This window comes from Leucopleurus acutus (genome assembly GCF_964270905.1).
Source record: "Leucopleurus acutus genome assembly, chromosome: 9".
Lineage (NCBI taxonomy): Eukaryota > Metazoa > Chordata > Mammalia > Artiodactyla > Delphinidae > Leucopleurus > Leucopleurus acutus.
Genome location: NC_139144.1, coordinates 95,114,245 through 95,134,020, shown reverse-complemented (window position 1 = coordinate 95,134,020; position 19,776 = coordinate 95,114,245). Strand labels below are relative to the sequence as shown.

Genomic DNA, 19,776 nt, shown 5'->3' with positions numbered 1-19,776 from the left:
ATCTTTTGTTTTATAACTTGCGGGAAATCTTTTTAAACAGCCCTTGGGGTTTTTCTGTTCATTTGTGTGTATGTTTGTTAGTCAGGTTTTTTCCTCTGGTAGCAAACTGTGGTTTTTGTTTCTAACAAAGGATTTTAAGTTCCTCTTTTTCCTCCAGTTGTGTCATGTATGAATGGCAATTCCAGTGTAGAGTCACCTGTAGCAGTTTGACTACTGACATGCATATTCTACTAGTTGGAAAGGCTTTGAAACAAAGAAAGGATTATCCTTGTGGGTAGAGGCTTTGTGATATGTAACTATGGGGCTGCTTGTTGTGATCTGCTAGCCACTCTAGACTTGAAGCCAGCTCATCAGCTGGTCTTTTCAAGTGAATAATTGAGTCACAGACCTGAATTTTTGTAAATGTTGAAATACACCAAAAATTACACCAATAAAATCCCATTATTTTAGTACTTGGATATCATGGAATACCAAAAACAGGTGCTGCAGGCACTAATTGGCCAACTTCATCCCCAGGGTGGGATCCCTTATGTCACAGGCTGCCAGAAGCCACAAGGGTAGTGCCTGGCCTTCTATGCATTTAGGAGCAGGCAGGGCCCTCCTGCAGCTGATGGGCAAATCTGTGAACTTTGCAAACTGATCAGACCCCTCTGAATCAGTAGTTTTAGACTTGAGGCAAGTGTGCTAGGATTGGAGCTGGGGGAGGGGTCAGTTCTCTCCAATCCCCACTGCCACTTACTGGGGGAGGGTGGCCTGGATGGTGAGAGATACCATGGTGCCCATTAGTCTGGGTGTGTGACAGCAAGCCAGGACTGTAGCCAGAGCTGTAGCCAGCGCTGCTGTTAGCGGACTGCACCTTCCATCAGCCGGAGAAATCTGGCTCGTTTCTGTTTCACAGAGAACTTACAGTGTTTCTGTTTCTTCTTTTAAGATTTCACAGATGGACTTCAGTGGTTGTGTTTGTGGAGCATGGCAGGGTCATTTAAAGAAGCTAGAGGGAAAAGGTATTATCAATCCAAGCAAATAGAGTACCTGTGAGTCTAACAAAGTAGCCTCCTGGGGTTTCCGCTCCCTGTTTCCTTCGAAGCCAAGTGTGCCTTCCTTCCTCCCTTTCTTACTAAAATTTATTTTTGGCTATGTGTAAAACATGATTTAAAAGTCAAAACTATATGAAAAGGTACACTCAGCAGTCAGTATTCTCGCTGTTATCTCCACACTGTTCCTATGATGGGCAAACATTTTCATCAGTTTCTGGTTTATCTTTCTGTGTTTATTTTTGCAAAAATGAGCAAATGCATGTACATAAAAGTATCTTATTTTCTTTTTCTTGCATAAAAGGTAACATTCTATATATACTATTCTGTACCTTTTGTTTTTCGCTTAAAAATAGATCATTACTAGATTTGTTGTGATCATTTCACAGTATATACAAATATTGAAAAAAAAATTACTCCCGTTCAGTTCATTGAAGTCTTCTAAATTCTGTTTCTGTCTTCACAGTTCTCCATCATTTGCATGTACCATAGTTTAATCTGTCCCCTTTCGAGGGATGTTTTGCCCTTTTTCAGTGTTTTGCTGTTACAAGTATGATACCACAAAGGATGTCTGGTGTATATGCTATTTCATATTTGTGGAGGTGGGTCCTCAGGTTAGAGTCCTAGAAGGTAAATGCAAGTTCCTCTTTGTGGGGTGGAACCGTTAATGCACTCACCCCAGAATGTGTGAGGTGCCTGCTTCCCTCCCCCTTGCCAACAGAGGGAGTCATCAAGCTCTTGGATTTTCGCTGTTCTCATAGGTGGGAAAGGGTGTTTCAGTGTATTTAATGTACTTTCTCTTATAAATGAGGTTTAATATTTTTTCCTACATGTAAGGGCCATTTGCCTTTCTTTTTCAGTGGACTGTTTGTCGTTTTGTCCATTCTTCTCTCAACATTTTGGTATTTTTCTTAAACATTAAGAGTCTTCTATCTAATGGGGAGATCAGCCCTCGGTTTGTTATATAAATTGCAATGTGTTTTCTTCGTTTGTTGTTTGCCTTTTGGCTTTGTCTATGAAGTATTTTACCATGCAGAAATATTTATTATTTAGTTAGTTCAATTTTGTTTCAGTCTCTCCTGTGAATTGCTTCTGGATTTAGTTTTGGTTAACTATGAGTCATCCTACTTCTGGACGTCATGTTTTAGTCTCTCCCTATCCAGAGCCTACCTTAGATGCAGTTTAGAAAAACTTACCTGTCTCCTTTCTGAGACTGGATCTCTTTTGTTGTCACTCTACTTAGTTGTCAGGGGACCATGGCAGACACCACATGTCAGAAATAAGAGTGGTTATTTTGGTTAAATTCAGAGTAAGATACGAGGGATTCAGGATCTCCCTGCTATGTCACACACATTGGTGCAGTGAAGTGCGTCGTGCTTCCCTCTAACTTGTGTGACGGTAGCTGGTGGTCATGACTCCAGCAAGCAAGTCTGCTTGGGCCTCTGTGCCCACCTGGGACTCTTGTGTGGGTCACTTTTAGAAACAAATCGTGTATTTACATAATTAGTGGAGTCACAGAACATGATCTCCATATTCAGAAGTTTAAGGATTGAAATGGCATTTATACATCAGGTATCTGGTTTATTAGTTCATTACTGTCCTTTCATCCTCCATGAAGGTTTTTTCATATGATTGTCTTATTTTTTTCTTACCTTCTTTTTGATATATTTTGTCATTTAATTTATTCCTCTCTACTAGTTTGGAAGTTATACACTCTATTACTGTTTTTTTTTTTAAGGCCACTCTAGAAATTACAACATGAGTTTTTCACTTAGGTATAAGTCAGTCAGTATCTTTGCTGTCCTACCAGCTGACACAAGATCCTTCACATACTTTATTCCATTTACCTTCCTCTGGACTTGCTATTTTTTAACTTCATGAGACATTGCTTTTTTACATTATGACTGTTTCATTAAATTTACTCCCACTTACACCATTTTCTCTGTCTTTTCAAATTTCCTTAGATGAAGATCTGTTGGGAAAAAAATCTGCTTTTCTTTGCCTGAATACGTCTTTATTTTGCCCTCAATCTTAGGGATATTTTCACTGGGTGTAGACATTTTACTTGTAGTTATTTTCTCTTGAAACATTGAAGATATCACTCCACTGTGCTTTGGTTTCCATTGCTGCTTTTGAGAAATCAGCTGTTGGTCTAACTGATGCTTTCTTCCAGCATCACTTTTTTTCCCCTTCTGGCTGCTTTTAAGATTTTCTGTTTGTCTTTGTATTATGCACTCTCACTGTGATGTGTCTGGGTATGTGTTTTTATTTGTCCTGTTTGAGATCCTTTCTGCTTCTTAAGTCTGTAGGTTGGTTTGTCTCATTAGTTCTATTTGAAAATTGCCTCCATGCTGTTCTAGCTACTCTCTTTTTGGAGATTCAGTTTGGCTCTGACCAGGTTCAGGCCTTTTCACTCTGCTCTCCATGTCTTGGCTTCTTCCCTGCCTTGTTTGTCTCCTTCCTGCTCTGCGCCACATTCTGAATAATTTCACTGCCCCTACCTTTCAGCTCGCTCACCCTCTCTTTAGGTCATCTCATCTGCTAGTAAGCCTGTCCATTGAACTTCTTCTTCAGGGATTGTATTTTCATTTCTACAAGTTCTGTTTGTTTTTTTTCTTTTCAGACCCTCCAGGTCTTTTTAACAGTTTTCTGTTCCTTGCATATGATTTTTTTAAATAGATATTTATTGGAATATAATTGCTTCACAATACTGTGTTAGTTTCTGTTGTACAATGAAGTGAATCAGTCATAATGCATACATATGTCTCCATAGCCCCTCCCTATTGAGGCTCCCTCCCACCCTCCCTATCCCATGTCTCTAGGTCATCGCAAAGCACCGAGCTGATCTCCCTGTGCTGTGCTGCTGCTTCCCACTAGCTAATATTTTACATTCGGTAGTGTACGTATATTGATGCTACTTTCACTTCACCCCAGCTTCCCCCTCCTCCCCCATGTCCTCAAGTCCATTCTCTATGTCTACGTCTTTATTCCTGCCCTGCCACTAGATTCATCAGTACCATTCTTTTTTTTTTTTTTTACATTCCACATATATGTGTTAACATACAGTATTTGTTTTTCTTTTTCTGACTTACTTCACCTTGCATATGTTTTAAAGTTTGTCTTTTATTTCTTTAAACATAGAAAGAATAGTTGTTTTATAATCTGCCTGGTAATTTCAGCATCTTCAGTCTTCATGGGTCTGTTTCTGGTTGATTCTTGCTTGTGGGACCTTTTCTTTAGTTATTTTTAAACTGTGCCATTTTCCTAGGAAAGTTATTTGTGGGAGTTCTTTGAGGTTTAGGATGAAGGTATACGTCTCATGCCAGCAGAAACAGAAGGTAGATCTGTTGTAGGAAGAACAGCATTCTGAAACTGAATAGGAATGATTTGGAGTTAAGAGTTTCACAGTCCTTATTTCTAAATCCTTTGGGCCATCTGTTTTTTAGAAATGGGTTTTTATTTCATTTTTAGAAAGAGCATGTGCTGCTTTGTATTATGTGACATATGCAATTAAACATGCTAATATTTTTTGCAGTAAAAATATGCATAGTCACTTTAAGAAGGAAATATATATAGACCACAAGTAGCCTCTTAGCAGTTCAAGTCAAATTTCTACTGCCAAATGAATTTTGACATCAATTTTATGTTTTAAAAACTGTTTTATTTGCCAATTATATGTCATTGAGGCTGTTTTTTTAAATTAATTTGTTTTTTATTGGAGTATAGTTGATTTACAAGGTTGTGTTAGTTTCATTGAGGCTGTTGGGTTTTAAAAATTTTTTTATCATTGTGTTCTGAATTCACAGCATTTTTAATGTATTTTTTATTTAATTTATTTTTGGCTGCATTGGGTCTTCGCTGTGCGCAGGCTTTCTCTAGTTGTGGCAAGCAGGACTACTATTTGTTGAGGTGCACAGGCTTCTCATTGTTCTGGCTTCTCTTGTCGTGGAGCACGGGCTCTAGGCACACAGGCTTCAGTAGTTGTGGCATGCGGGCTCAGTAGTTGTGGTGCGCGGGCTTCAGTAGTTGTGGCTCTTGGGCTCTAGAATGCAGGCTCAGTAGTTGTGGCGCACGGGCTTAGTTGCTCTGAGGCATGTGCGATCTTTCCGGACCAGGGCTCGAACCCATGTCCCCCGCATTGGCAGGTGGATTCTTAACCACTGTGTCACCAGGGAAGTCCCGTTGAGGCTGTTTTTAATGAAAGTTTCAGGGCTCTTTGAATTTCAGAATCATGGATGAGGGTTTGGGTGTGCTGCTTTAGTCATATGCTCAGTCCCTTTTGTGTTGGAGTTGGGATGCAGGTGAGAAATGGATCCCTCGTGCCTGATTGGTTTTGGGTTTGGTTTTGGTTTTGACCACATCGGCAAAGATGGAAGTGCTGTTACGTGGTGGAGAGTGTGGTTATGTGCTTCTTCGCCTCCTCCCTGCTTTTACAGAACCATATGCTGACGCTCAAGACTGATGGCCTCGGCTGCTGGAGGCACCTCTGGGAAACCTACTTATGTCTAAGAACAAACTAAGTGTTTCTCTTTACATTTTGTAACAGCGTCAATTCCCAAGGCCTAAAGAGTATCCCTGAGCATTGGGACCACTTGGCCCTGTCGGACACCGGCTTTAAGGTATGAGACTGGCACTGCCCCAGGCTGGGGAGGAGGTGTCCTTAGACACAGGTGAGTGTGAGTGGACCACGCTGTGTCCTCCGCCTCTGAGAGGTGCGTGCGAGGTTTGGTTTCTTTCAGATCTTGGGGATTTTACGGCTAGATGACTACCCAGGAGGTGGCCATGGCTCGAGGGGAGAGGATGTATGGTGGAGGGAGGATGACGAACTGGAAATTTTCTAGGAAGGGCATAAATAAGGAGCTTAAGAGCTGCTTAGCTAATAAAAGTTTTACTAAGCAAGGAAAGGGAAAGAAGCCAGCAGAAGGTGTGGTGTGATGAGGACCATCTAGAAGGGGAGTTGCTGTTGGGAGGTGCTAGGAACTTACTAGAAGATGAGAGAAGGACAGTCTATTCAGTGAGTTGCAGTGGGCGCCACGCTGAGTTGAGTAGAGAGCTTAGGCCGGTGTCCGATGACGCCCCATGTACATGGAGCACCCTGACTGGCCTCTGACCTGGCAAGCACTGTGCAGACTGGTTTTTCCAACATGTGCCTGGGAGTCGCACAAACACACCCAGACACCAGCAGCCCTGGCAGGACGTGTGGAGGGCTGGGCAACTTTCAGACACAGTACTCAGCCATCAGGGGACCAGGCGACTGTATTTCAGGGATCAAGGAAGGTGTCACCGGGTCCACACCTAATGATGGCTGGCGCTTACACAGGCAGAGGGTGGGGAAGGACACGCCAGTTGATGGGAACTGGCTGGGGAAGGAACCCAAGTCAGGACACGGAGTGTCTCGGGTGGAGGGCGTGCATAGGCGGGGGCTGGGGGACAGGAGATGGAGGTCAGGGCCGAGCTGTGGAGTGTCCTGGTCAGGGGGCCGAGCCGCGGGCCATGATACGTGCGGGAGTCCTTGCCAGGTTCCATGCTGGGAGGGCAGGGCTTGAGGGAGAGGAGAGGGTTTGGTGGCATCTAGTGAGATGGGAGCAAGGAAACCAAAGTCAGATTTTGGGTTGCAGAGACCCATGGATGTTTACACAGAGTCCTGACCATTTAGGGTCTTTGCGGGGTGAGGTGGTTATTATACAGCTGCACTCGGTGGGGGAGGACGGTGATCCCGGGTCAGGCTGTCACTGGGCCAAGCCCCATGGAGCCAGGAACAGGGAGGCTGCTTGGGGTCCAGGCTGCAAGGGCAGGGATTTGTGGCTTGTCACTCTGTGAGACAGTTGGGGGCTCTGAGTCAGGGGCCCCTCTGGGCTCATCAGGAGTGTTGCTTCCCAGAGCCAGACGCTAAGGGAAGGGCGGGCTCAGCTGGGAGGGAGGGGCGCCCGCGGGTCTTGCTGAGCTCCTGGGCTGCTGTGTGCTGTCTGCCGGCCTGGCCTCTCGCTCAGTGCTCGCCGTGTGTGGGGCTCACGCAGCATTGCTGCCTGTGGCAGGGTTTGCCCCCTCTTTGCCAGATGTGTGTGTGCCACATCTGTTGGCACCAGCTCCGTGGTCTTGTCGACTCTGTAGTCGGCCCTGTGTGGGGTCAGGAGAAGAGCAGCAGTGTGCTGGGGGCAGCCAGGGTGGTACTCACATAGCATTGCCTGCCTGTCCTTTAGGCTGGCTTCACAGTGGAGAGGAGAGAAGTGACCACAAATAGCGTGCCTCCGGAGCCTGCAGAGACTGCCCCTTGAAGTAAAGGGGAGCGTGGTAGACGCCATCTGGGTTTACCTGTGGTTCTGGCATTTCATGAGCAGCCTTGGGAAGAGATGTATATTCTACACTTTGATGATAACAGAGTAAAAATATTTGCCCCTTACAGAGGATCACCCTCCCTTCGTCCTCAGAGGAGTTTCGAAAGATCTGGAAACTCTTCACCCATACGATGCCTCTCTATTACGTTCAGAAGATTGAGCGGGTCCAGAATGTGGCCCTTTGGGAAGTCTACCAGTGGTGCGTTGGGGGCTCGCTCTTGGTGGGCTGGTGCCTCTGTCCCCTCAGCCAGCTGCTTACCAGACATGCCCCAGGCTGCAGGGACAATCCGAGAAAGCAGCTTCTGTTTGTCCAGTGCTGCTGGGATCAGGAGCTGTTTCCCTCTCCTGTCCACCTCCTCATCCGTACAAGCTCAGTGCTGGCATGTTCCTCCAGGGAGATGGGAGGCTGCGGCTTCCCTAGAGACAGAGCTGGCTCCTGCACTAGTGCCCTCGGCCTCCCTGAAGACCAACAGGGGACGGGTCCGAATAAGCCACCCACACCCTGGGGAGTGTAAAGCTGCTGTCCTGGCAGCCAGAGAGCAGGGGCCTCCTTCTTGTGCCTGAGGACTGGCATGTTCTCAGGCACTTGTTTGTGTGGGGAGGAGCCCACATCAGGTCACCGCAGTGGGCCTGGGCTCCTGCTGACCTTCCCCACAAGAGGTTGGAGCAGTGTAATCTGAACTCTGGTTCCAGTGATGAGATCAAGGTAACTTACAGGAGAGGGAGAAGGAGGCCCTCCCTCCCACCCCCAGCCAGCATCTTCCAGCTCCCCTGGCTAAGCTCCAGGCGGAAGCAGGGTGGTGGGAAGAAGCACACTTGCCTTCCAAGGGCTGGTCTGTCTGCTTTGGGGGTTCATGGAGCAATGCAGGCCTGGAGCCCTGGAGGGAAGGCTTCCTTCTGCTCTCACCCAGGCCCTGCTCTCGCCTTTTCTGGCCCCTGGCCCATGGCTGGAGTCTCATGGACCTGTGGCTCTTGGCCTCATGACACATCTAATTAAATGTGTTTCTTGGGCCGGGTGGCCTGTGTTTGGTGGCAGGCATTCTCTGCCGCCAGCACGTTCACTCCCGTGATTCTAGGCAGAAGGAGCAGATGCAGAAGAGAAATGGCGGGAAGACAGTGGATGAGAGGCAGCTGTTCCATGGCACCAGCACCGGTTTCGTTGACGCCATCTGCCAGCAGAACTTTGACTGGCGGGTCAGTGGTCTTCATGGTACTTCCTACGGCAAGGGTAAGTGCGAGGCGGCCTCTGCTGGCAGAACCCTCTTTGCCTTCCTGTCCAGGGCTCGGAAACCACTTTAAAGCAAATTGATGGAGGGCGTGGGGGGAACCAGCATGAGCTGAACCAGCGGTTCAGACTCAGCACTGGCCAGGATGTGGGATGCCCAGCTGGCGGCACCTTACTCTCATCCCCCTGTGTGCAGCCCTAGGCCTGACCCAGGGTTTGAGCAGGGGTGGCCCTGCTTAGGCTGTGGTTTGGCTTCACTGGGAAATGGGTCTGCATCCCTGTGGGACCCTTCCCAGCCCTGAGTCAGGTCCCCACCTGCCTGTGCTGTTTCCTTAGAGTAGAAATCTGAATGCTCAGATACGCTCATGTAAATATGTCATTCTTACTATAATGTGAGTTCCCCGTTTTCCTGTCTCTTAGTTATTTTTAAACTTTGTTTGAAAATAATTTCAAACTCACAGGAAAGGTGCAAGAATAATATTAAAAAAAGAAACCTCCCATGGAAATTTTACCTAGTTCATCAGCTTGAACACTTTTCACATTGGCTTTATCACCCCTTCCCTTATTTCTGAACCATTTGGGAGTAGGCGGCATACAGCATACCCCTTCACCCCGTAACACCTCCTAAGAACAAGAACATTCTCTTCTGTAACCACGACACGGTTACTAGATGCAGAGAGTCTCGTAGTGGTGTGATCTGCAGTCAGCATCCCCTCTGCCGAGTCCATCCGTTAGCTTCCGTCCTGCATGCTGACGGCTGCGGGGTCCAGGTACACAAGAGCCAGTGGTGGGCTGTGAACCTGAATATGTAGGCGCAGCTTCCAGCTCAGGCCCCCATTCGACAGGGCTCATGAATCTGTACATTGGGCTGCCGGTGTCTGCGCCGTGTTCCTTGTGTGGGGTCTTAGCCACGTTCCACACCAGCCCTGGGAGGACGGGCCCGACAGCCCCGTTCTATGGCTCAGGAAACGGAGGTTCTGGGCGGGGGATGGGGGCTCAGTAATGAGGTGTCCAGAGACCTTTAGGATTTGAGTGACAGATCTTAACTTGAAAGGAATTTTCTGTCTCAGAGTTTGGTGACCCCTCTGATGCTCCTTACAAGGGAAAAGCTGGAAAGACGGGAGCTGAGGGAGGGCAGAGGCCACTGGCCTCACCCGGGTTGCAGGACACTGGCGTGCCTCTTCCGGCCGCGGGCTGTCCCCCAGTGCCCAGCCCAGCCCTGGTGTCCTTGCAGGGAGCTACTTTGCCCGGGACGCCGCGTATTCCCACCACTACAGCAAAACTGACACCAAGTCCCACACGATGTTCCTGGCTCGGGTGCTCGTGGGCGAATTCGTCCGAGGCAACGCCAGCTTCGTCCGTCCCCCGGCGAAGGAGGGCCAGGGCGACGTCTTGTACGACAGCTGCGTGAACCGCGTGTCTGACCCCTCCATCTTTGTGGTCTTCGAGAAGCACCAGGCCTACCCGGAGTACGTCATCCAGTACACCGACTCCCCCGGGCCCACTGCCTCCACCACCAGCCTGTTCACCTTTGCGTCCTTCTTCGGTGTTCGGCAGTGAGCACCCCGATGGTTTTATGCCTTTCTGGCTGATCTTACTTGAAATAGCTATTAGGGAAAGTTGTTTTTTTTAAACAAAAAATTTTTAATGAGCTGTTCGTTTAACATTGACTTCGTGATGAAGTTACGTTCTTAATCTCTGGCTGATAATATTTTCACTTTTAAGTCACTTTTGGACTAGCCAGTAGTGATTGTAGGTGAACCCATTACTGCTTTTTACTCAGGTGTTAAAGTTCTGTTTTTTACTCTTTGTTGACTTTGCTGCAGATTGGCCCCAGGCACAGAGTTTCCAGACACTGTTTTATCGATTGGTTTTAATTTTCAAGAGTTTCTGTCTCTTCATTGGTTTGGTTTTTCAGGGTCTTGGTGGCACCTGGTTTTGTTTTTGTCCGAATGACACAGCAGCCATGGTGCAGGAAATCCTGGGTTGTGGGCCGGTGAGGCACAGTCATTGTGTCCATTGCTGTGTCTCTAATCTAGGCGGCTCTTCCGCTGCTTCTCCTGGGCTTCCAGCCTTGAAATTGGTCCATATATCATGTTGTTAGGACCATGGCTACTGTGTGGTGTCACTGAGTCCCTGTCGGTCTCCCTTAGTCCTAGCAGCCGTCACCATCACCCAGGAAGTGCACTCACCCTGGCAGGTGCCTCTGCACCGAGCACCCTGTGAATAAGAGTTTTATGTCCCCATGAGATCTGAATACCTGTGCTGCAGCGTCACGTCACAGCAGAGTCTGGGAATAAAAGAATATTTATCTGACATGGGTGATGGCTGCAGCTCATTCTTCAGTGTCTGTTTATTGAGCGCCTGCTGTGTACAGGCACTTTTCTGGGGGTCGGGATATAACAGCCCCCGTTACTGGCCTCGGGGAGGCTGTGTGTAGATTTATCATGCGGCCAATGAAGCTGAAGGTTCATGGCCCCTCATTTGCTGGGACCCTTTCCACAGCCTGAGGAGGGACCCCTGCTGTATGGCTGCGTGATCATACATTTTGGTTAAATTTGCAAGTTACATATTTGTTTTTTTTCTTTCCCTGAACTCAGCTTTCAAGCCCCACAAAACCCAGATCCACTATTGCGCACTGTGTTGTGGACACGGAGCAGGTGGTGTGTTCTTGTGTCCTCCACACACAGTGGTTGGTAGGGGTCTCTGCTGGGCGGTGGAGGGGCCGGCAGGATGGCTCCGCCTCATAAGGCCATCTGCCTCCTCCTGGATGGCTGGTCCCATTGGCCTCAGGTTCAGTCCTCAGCAAGGTGTCCTCTCCTCACCTGCACCCTTCCTTCCCGTTCCCCAGCCTCCTGATACAGTGTGTCCAGTCTCCACACGATGCCTCTGCCTGTAGTTCTCAGATCCAAGGCTGCTGGGAGCTGGGTAGTGGGAAGCAGCAAGAGTGGTCCGTCTGGGAGTGTGGGCGAGGAGCGTGGCAAGGGGAAACCTGGGGCGGGAGATGATGAAACGCTCCAGGGAAGTCGGGTGCACTGTGAAGACTGCCGAGGGCTCTGCACTTGCTGACCTTTGAGAAAGCACACTGGCAAATACCTGGACTGGACATTTGAGAAAGGGATGGGGTACATGTAGCTCAGTTGTGGGTGGGAGCATGGGGCAGCTGTTCCTGTGGGCACTGGAGGGGGTGGGCATTGTGATGGGAAGAAGTCAAAAAGACCTCTCAGAATTTTCATGCAGAGGTAGTAGGATCCAGAGCAAACTGTGTGTGTGTGTGTGTGTGTGTGTGTGTGAGAGTGTGAGTGTGTGAGATTGACAACAGAGTCGTGAGGCTGGCCTCTTTTATATTCTGAGACGGGAGTCTCCAGGGGAGCGCTCTGGGGAAGCATGGCGTGCTGGACGCAGGGAGGGCAAACAGCAGAAGCAGCTGCTCGCAGCCGTGGGTACGGGAGACCCCTTCTCCCAGCTCTCCTGCAACAGCCTGCACTTCGTAAAGGTGGCTCAGCCTGGGTAGCCCAGCCTTGCTTGCGGGTCCCTGCTCTGTTATTTATACAACATCAGCCCCTTTGCACTGTTCGGATGTTAAGTAGAGGAGGGCGCTGTGACCTGGGTCAGCAGCCTTGTTTTACAGGTGAGGAAACAGAGGCACAGAGGTGGCAAGAGCAGCAGCCATGATCACAGGCTGCTGGTGGCAGATCCGGGATTCAGTTTGCAAGTTCTTTGTTGCATTTGAGCTTCTCAGGAACACAATAATTACTTTTACTAAAATTCACCTCTGTATTTTGATTATTTGATCAAAATTAAGATAGGATGTTCTTTAAAAGAAAACGTACACTTCAGCCTCTATCACTTTTCTGCACATTAAACTTATAAAGTTAGTAGTAGCCTACCTAGGAAAGTCGAGGCGTGATAAAGCATTTGAACCATGTTTGAAGTTGAGCTTCTGACGAATGTTATTCTCTAAGTTAAATGAACCAGATGCTGAAAAGGCCCCCGAGCTGGGGCCGTGAGGACCACTCACCTGAGCGTCCATGTGTCCCCTGCCCTATCGATTCCTTCCATCCTGAGGCCAGAACTTCTTTAAAAATCCAAGTACTCAATCATTTTGTCAAAACTACGTTTTCACTCATTTATCAGCAATCGCTGATTCAGAGAGGTGGATCCGTTGCTCAAACACTATTGGCAAAGTCAAAACTAAGTGCAACAAACATTTATTAAGCATTTAGGAAATGTTACGTAAGTGGCCTCTTTTATACTCATGTGCCAGGCACGCTTTCAGTTGCTTCGGTGATGTCTTTCCAAAAATCTGAATTTCCACATGAGGGTTTTCTTTGAATTAGGGGCTGGTCATGACTTCGTCAGCGGGAGACGATCCTGATGTAGACGCCATTTTTGGGACCTAGGGCAGATTTGGATTCTAGCTGCAGCGGTACCTAAAATAGAGGAAATTAAGATATTTGTCATAGTTAATCCTACCGACAGGAAAACTTCCTCAGAACGGGCCATGAAGCAGGGTTGTGGGAATTCGGCTGAGGGCTGAGGGCCGGCAGGCTGGGAGTGAGCAAAGCAGCTTCCCCAGGGGGACCTTGAGAAGCAGCAGAGCTGTGTCTTGGGCCGGGTGTTGGACGGCGGCTCACCACCTTTCCCGTGTTAATAAAATACCGCAGGGGAGGGGTCCCACATTTATCCTTCTAATAAGCCTGCCTAAGGTGGGAGCAGCTCACTTTGCAAATGAAGAAATGGAGGTTCAGAGAGGACAAGCGACCTGCCCAAGGGCACATGGCTGGAAAGTGGTGAGCAAAGCCTCAGACCTTCCTCATCTCCCCTCGTCTCTCACCCTGGGGCCCAGCCAGTAACTGAGTAGACCACTCCCCAGGGGCTTGGGGAGAGCTCCCAGCTGAAGGCCCGCTGCCATTCAGAAGGCTTTCCTTATGTCCAGCTTAGGCAGACCGATGGAGGACTTGGAAGAAAAGCCACAGAATTACTCAAGAAGCAGGGCGTCCTCTTGAGCTGCGTGTAAAAGGACTGTTCAGTGGCTACCATGAAACCTTTAAAGGAAAGAAGGGTCACGAGGCCCTAGTGCTGGGGCCGGGTGGGCTTTCAGATGTCTTTGAGAGTTCAGATGGGAGACCAGTTATATGCTCAAGAAACAAGACGATCTAGACCTGCCCTATCTCGTACGGTAGCCACTGGTACGTGTGGCTGCTCGATGCCTGAAGTGGGGTTAATGCAAATGGGGGCAGAATTTTTGATTTGATTTGATTTATTATTAACGTATAAACAGCCGCACATGGCTAGTGGCTACAGTATCAGACAGTTATAGGCACACCTGGACTTCAAAAAGAAAGTAGAGGTCTGTTGTGGCTGGCAAAGTCAGGGAGGGCTTCCTGGAGGAACTGGTGCCTGGGGTGGGGCTAGGAATAGGAGACGCCCTGTGAGCAGGGCTTCTCAGGGACCACTTCGGGATTTGAGGGAACACCGAAGGACTTGAAGGATGGGATTAGACTGGGGGTGGGGAAGGGGGAGGGATGGCATTCCAGAAGGAGCAACAGACTGAGCAGGCAGGGAGGAGTGGGTGGGAGGCTCTTGGAGTGGGAAGTTGGGGTGGGGAAGGCAAAGCGAGCTCAGAGTTCTCCCTGGACCCAGCAGGCTTGGGACTCAGGGCTGGATCTTGAGCTGGGGGAGTGCCAGGCATAAGCAGTGTTCTGGGACATTGGTCTGGCTGCTGTATTGTATGTCAAGATCAAGGGTAAATGAGACAAACCCCCAGAGAAAGTCCTGTACCCATGGAATGCCTAAGGCAGGCAGGGGCCTGCTCTCCTCTGCTCCTTCATCTTGATTTGGCTTTCTGCTCCCGATTTGCCCCTCCCTCCCTCCAGCCTTAACCATCAGACCTTTATGGACATCATCACATACAGTTCCTCAGCCTTTTGTATTTCAACCCAGCTCATTATTCCTCCCCAGCCAGCAGCTCGCCCCAGTCTCCCTGTTTGTCAGAGGCAATGCCACTCTGAATCTAGATGTTGTTACCATCTGTCATCGTGTCCTTAGTATCTGTCCCCTTACTCCCTCCTGTCCAGGTCTGCAGCCGTGCTGAGGGGTAGTGAATAGGCACAGAGGAGAGCACTGTTCGGGTTGTGTGGGGAGCAGCTGATACTGTGCAGAGAGGCTGCTACATGTAGAGGAAAGAGGGAGGGCTTGAGAGTGAGTGAGATCTGGTTTGAACCTCAATTTCTTCACTCTCCAGCGATTCATTCCTTTGTTCATCAGTGTTTGTTGAATGACCGAGTGGGCACCTGCCACATGCCTGGCCTGAAGCTGGGTGCTGGAGCCTCCAACAATGAATAGGACAGTCTTTTGGTCCCTGATCTCAAGGAGTGTGCAGTCCAACTGTGTGACGTCAGGCAAGTTATTAATCTCTCTGAGCTTTATTTTAGCTCCTCATCTGAAGAATGGGAATCATATAATTTACTCTGCAGGGTTACTGGGTTCTCTTTGCTGAAGAGGGGAGAGCTACAGCATGGTGAGGCCCAGCCTTGTACAGAGGACAAGAATGATAATAGATAACACAGACTCGGGTTATGTGCCAGGAGCTTATCTGAGCACTTACGATTGATTCAATCCTCACCCCACAAGAAGAGGGAGGAGGTGTGCTACTTCTGCTACTGCTACTTCCTTTTACAGATCAAGGAACTGAGACCCAGAGAGCTTGAGGAACTCGCCCCAGCTCACGCAGAGCCGGGAAGCCACCGTAGGCATCAGGGAACTGGGGTGGGCACCCCCTGCGCCCGGAGCAGCAGGGCTCACCTGAGTCTCGGGACAGGCTTCGAACCGGAACTTGCGCAGGACGTGGAGCAGCGTCAGCTTGGCCTCCAAGAGCCCCAGTCTCACCCCGAGGCAGCTCCGGGGACCTGCCCCGAACGGCAGGTACGTGAAGGGCCGCTGGCGCTGCTGGGCCTCGGCTGTGAACCTACGGGGCAGCACGGTCAGCGTTGGCCTGGGTCACCACCTCCCTTCCTGGGGCTTCAGCCACTGGCTCTGGCTGAGGGACCCCATCATCTGAGGCCACGCTCCCACCACGTGAGGCCTAAACCCCACCTCGGTCTACAGGATCCTGTTTTTTCCTGGACCGGTCAGTCCCTAAGGCTTTGGAGCTGGTGGCCACTGATCCATGTGCTTCCGTGCGGCTCCCCTCCTCCTGTCCTGCAAAGCCCCGAAGGCACCGCTGAATTAGTAGAATCACCTGGGTCGTCAGCATGGCCCTCTCTGCCTCTCCTGATGAATTCACTGTGTTGTTAATGAGCTTTGCAGGCTCCCTAGAATCCAGGATGAAAGTCTCAAAGAAACCACAGTTCTCGCTTCACCCATGGCTCCAACTTCCCCAGTGGCCAGAGGGTGACACTGGCTGGCCGGCATCCCCTTCCTAAGCAGAGTCCCTGGGCACCAGACCCCTCTGGAGGCCATGTCCTGCCAGTTTGTCTCTTGATGCCATGCTGGGCAGCTGTCTCCCTGCCCACACTCACCTTTCTGGTTTAAACACTGAAACTTGAACCACTGGGGGTGGCAGTATTTGACCCGCTGGAAGCTCTTCTTCAGAATGAATTGCCATATCTGCTCCCAGATGACAGCATTTGCCACGTGTGTTCTGTGACAGTAACGCTACGTGACAACCACAGCTCCCTTCTTACTACCTCTGGACTTTATGGGCCCAAGAAGCCCTTGACCCATCTTTTCTACATCGTATTAATGCACTTTTTGTTTTCAAAGGTGATGCTGCAAGCCTTGCAGCTGCTGTTTATGTTTCTTGATATTTACCATAATTCCAGGAGCTGCTGGGCAGCAGAATGTTATTTATCTGGGTCCCACTGCCCATGGTTTCCCAGGGACCAGGTTGTAGAGTTGGGGCCGCATTAACAGGAAGCTGGAGCCACTAACAGTGGGAACAGAGCTGCAGGCTGGCCAGCCCCCCCATTTGCCAGGAAGCGATATCCGTCAACTCTGATGAGGAGGGGGTGTAGATGCCTGCTCAGACACTTTAAATTGGGAGTCTAGAAATGAAATCTAGACAATGGACCAAATCCATGCAGGGGACAGGAGAGAGGATCCAGGTCTACCATGTTAGGGTACCTGGTTCTCATGAATTCCTGGAGAAATTGTTGATGCTCTTGTATTGGAACAGGCATTAAGTTTAAAAAAAGGAAACAACATTCTGCTACTTCCTAATGCATTCCTGAAATGTGTCCTTGTTTCTTGGAACAAATAGTGGACACCCATTTGAAATTGCCTTGTTGGGCTTCCCTGGTGGTACCGTGGTTAAGAATCCGCCTGCCAATGCAGGGGACACGGGTTCGAGTCCTGGTCCGGGAAGATCCCACATGCCGCAGAGCAACAGAGCCCGTGCGCCACAACTACTGAGCCCGTGTGCCACAACTACTGAAGCCCGCACGCCTAGAGCCTGTGCTCCGCAACAGGAGAAGCCACCGCAATGAGAGAAGCCTTTGCACCGCACCGAAGAGTAGCCCCCGCTCACCACACCTAGAGAAAGCCCGTGCGCAGCAACGAAGACCCAATGCAGCCAAAAATAAATATAATTAAAATAAATAAATTTATTTAAAAAAATTGTCTTGTTACCTGTATGCAGTGCTGTGGAAATGCTAAATCTCTGGATTATGTTTTGGGCTTTTAAAAATGGTACAATTATTTCCTTTAGAAATTATGCCTAAAAAATGTCTCACTGCCATGACTTTTGAGTTTTGGGGGACTTTACTAAATCTGTGTCTCCTGGCAGGCGCCTCCAATCCCCCCACACTCACATCCCCCAGGGCCTGTTTGAAGGGGACAGTACTCACCTCTCAGGGTCGAAGGTCTCCGGGCGCGGCCAGTGCTCGGGGTCATGGTGCAGCGCGCCCACGGCCATCTCCAGCACGGCGCCTGCGGGGATGTGCTGCCCCAGCACCTCGCAGTCCTGTGCCGCCTCCCGTGTGAACCTGCGGGGACACATGGGTCACCCCCGCCTTGAGGCAGAGCAGAGACGGGGGAGCTCCAGGGTGGCCATGCTGGGGCAAAGGTCTGCAGTGTGGGATGAGGCTGGGGGACAGGAGGGTCCGCCTTCTTCCCGGGGTGGCCGGGATAGTGACCCACCCCTCATCCCATCCCTTCTTGGGCCATTAACCCTATGCTGCTCTGGACCCTGTGGTCTCTAGGTTCCTCCATTCCTTCCTTCAGCCACCCATCAAGACTGAAGAGCCCATTTTATGCCTGGTGTTGCGGTGCACAGGTGCCTTGGAAGTGGAGGCTTTGCAGGGTTATTCCGCCGGCCACCTCTCCTTCTTCTTCCCATTCCCACTGGGACCTCTTTCCCCGCACACACACCCTCGCTTTCCCTACAGGAGATTTGGGTTTGAAAATCTGTTCCCCTTCATTGTCTGTGTCGCTATGGAGAACTGCTACTAGGGAGGAAAACATCTTGGTCAGATTGTTTATTTTACCAACTGGCAATGTTATAATCCCATTTATGTTTTGTTTTAAAAGGCTAGACTACATATGTTTGCATATGAACATGAAGTTTATGGAAGAATACCTAAACTTCTACCATCACCTCCTCTAAGGGATGGGGCTGGGGTGGAGGTTGGCAGGGTACCAGGGGTGCCAGTTTTTTCTTTGGATTCTTCTGTATTTCTTAGGTGTTTTTTTTTTTTTTTAAGTAGAAGCATATCATTTTGGTAAATATAAATAATTACTTTAAAAACTAAAAACAATCTAGGATGGCTTTTACCTCAGGTTGCAGGACTCGGCTTCCCTAGATATCTCAGAGGAGATACAGTTATTATACTAATTACTGTTATACCCTGTTCCTGCTTATAAAAGAAATTAAGAGTACCAGCAGCTCCTTGCAGCCTTCATCACTCTATTATGAGCCTTTAATATATCAGGAACATGAAAGGCCAGGGCTGTGAGACACCCATTCAGATCCGAAGCTCCTAATGCAATTATTCTGTGCTTGGGGCTAAGTCACAAAACACTCTTACTCAAATCAGAGCGGGCAGGGGGCTCTGACGTGCGCAGCCTCAGCTCTGAGCAATCAAATAAGGATATACTTTGACTTCCGTCTTTTTCATCTTTACCAGAAAGAGCTTGGACCTGGATGCAAGACCCCCTAAAAGCCGGAAAATGGGGGCTTCCCTTCTGTAAGTGGTTGGGCCTCCTATCTGGCTAGACTGCATACAAAGCCAGAAAAATCCGCTGAATTATACTGCCTGGGTTCCTGGGTTGACATTAATAACACTTCAGTGAGAATTGTTATGTTTTCCACAAAGGCCATGTTGAGTCAGTCAAGTGTGTCAGTGTTTGGGAAAAGCCAAGCATTTTTCTAAGATTAAAATAATAAAGTAGGGACTTCCCTGGTGGCGCAGTGGTTAAGACTCCGTGCTCCCAATGCAGGGGACCCAGGTTCGAACCCTGGTCAGGGAACTAGATCCCACAGGCATGCCACAACTAAGAGTTTGCATGCCACAGCTAAGGAGCCTGCCTGCTGCAACTAAGGAGCCTGCCTGCCGCAACTAAGACCTGGGGCAACCAAATAAATACATATTTTTAAAAATTAATAAAGTAATGGGATTTCCCTGGTGGTCCATGGTTAAGACTTTGCCTTCCAGTGCACGGGGTATGGGTTCGATCCCTGGTCGGGGAGCTAAGATCACACATGCCTCGTGGCCAAAAAACCAAAACATAAAACGGAAGCAGTATTATAACAAATTCACTAAAGACTTTAAAAATGGTCCACATCAAAAAAAATCTTAAAAAAAAATAATAAAATAAAATATAAAAGAAAATTCTCACTGTCGCTATGTTCACCCCCAAATCCTATGCCCAGGGCCAAAACGAATTGGCCTCTTGTCTGGGTGAGAATAATGATGACTTGCCTCTCTCACTTCTGTTGTTTGATAACAGAAGTCAGCAGAGTGATATGATTAAAAACACCAGTGGAGTAGGTATGGGGAAGGGAGAGTGTGGCTTGCCCGAGACTGGAGCCACACGGGGTCAGGCCATTCAACTCTAAGCTCTGTGCTTCTTTTTCTTTACTTCATACCTTACACGGCACACTGCCTGCAGGGGTACTGCATTTCTACATCTACTGTCCCACTGATTCTCCCAACACTTCTGGGGTAGGCAGAGCAGGTGT

The 19,776-nt window shown here is 48.9% G+C and overlaps 2 protein-coding genes across 3 annotated transcripts in view; one reads left to right on the top strand and one right to left on the bottom strand.

Moving 5' to 3' along the window:
- Window positions 1-10,859, top strand: part of PARP12 (poly(ADP-ribose) polymerase family member 12) — a 44,813-nt gene extending 33,954 nt beyond the window's left edge. The window contains exons 9-12 of the mRNA XM_082846694.1: window positions 5,581-5,653; window positions 7,438-7,568; window positions 8,446-8,597; window positions 9,829-10,859. Coding sequence (XP_082702820.1) covers window positions 5,581-5,653; window positions 7,438-7,568; window positions 8,446-8,597; window positions 9,829-10,154 — 682 coding nt within the window. The 3' untranslated portion in view covers window positions 10,155-10,859. The remainder of the gene's footprint in view (window positions 1-5,580; window positions 5,654-7,437; window positions 7,569-8,445; window positions 8,598-9,828) is intronic.
- A 2,054-nt stretch (window positions 10,860-12,913) lies between these two features.
- The window catches only part of TBXAS1 (thromboxane A synthase 1), a gene marked incomplete at its 5' end in the record, with an annotated part of 149,540 nt that continues 142,677 nt past the window's right edge, over window positions 12,914-19,776 (bottom strand). For both annotated transcript variants that reach the window (XM_082846987.1, XM_082846988.1), the window contains 3 exons: window positions 12,914-13,027; window positions 15,402-15,564; window positions 17,444-17,581. In XM_082846987.1, the coding sequence (XP_082703113.1) occupies window positions 12,953-13,027; window positions 15,402-15,564; window positions 17,444-17,581 (376 nt within the window). In that variant the 3' untranslated portion in view covers window positions 12,914-12,952. The remainder of the gene's footprint in view (window positions 13,028-15,401; window positions 15,565-17,443; window positions 17,582-19,776) is intronic.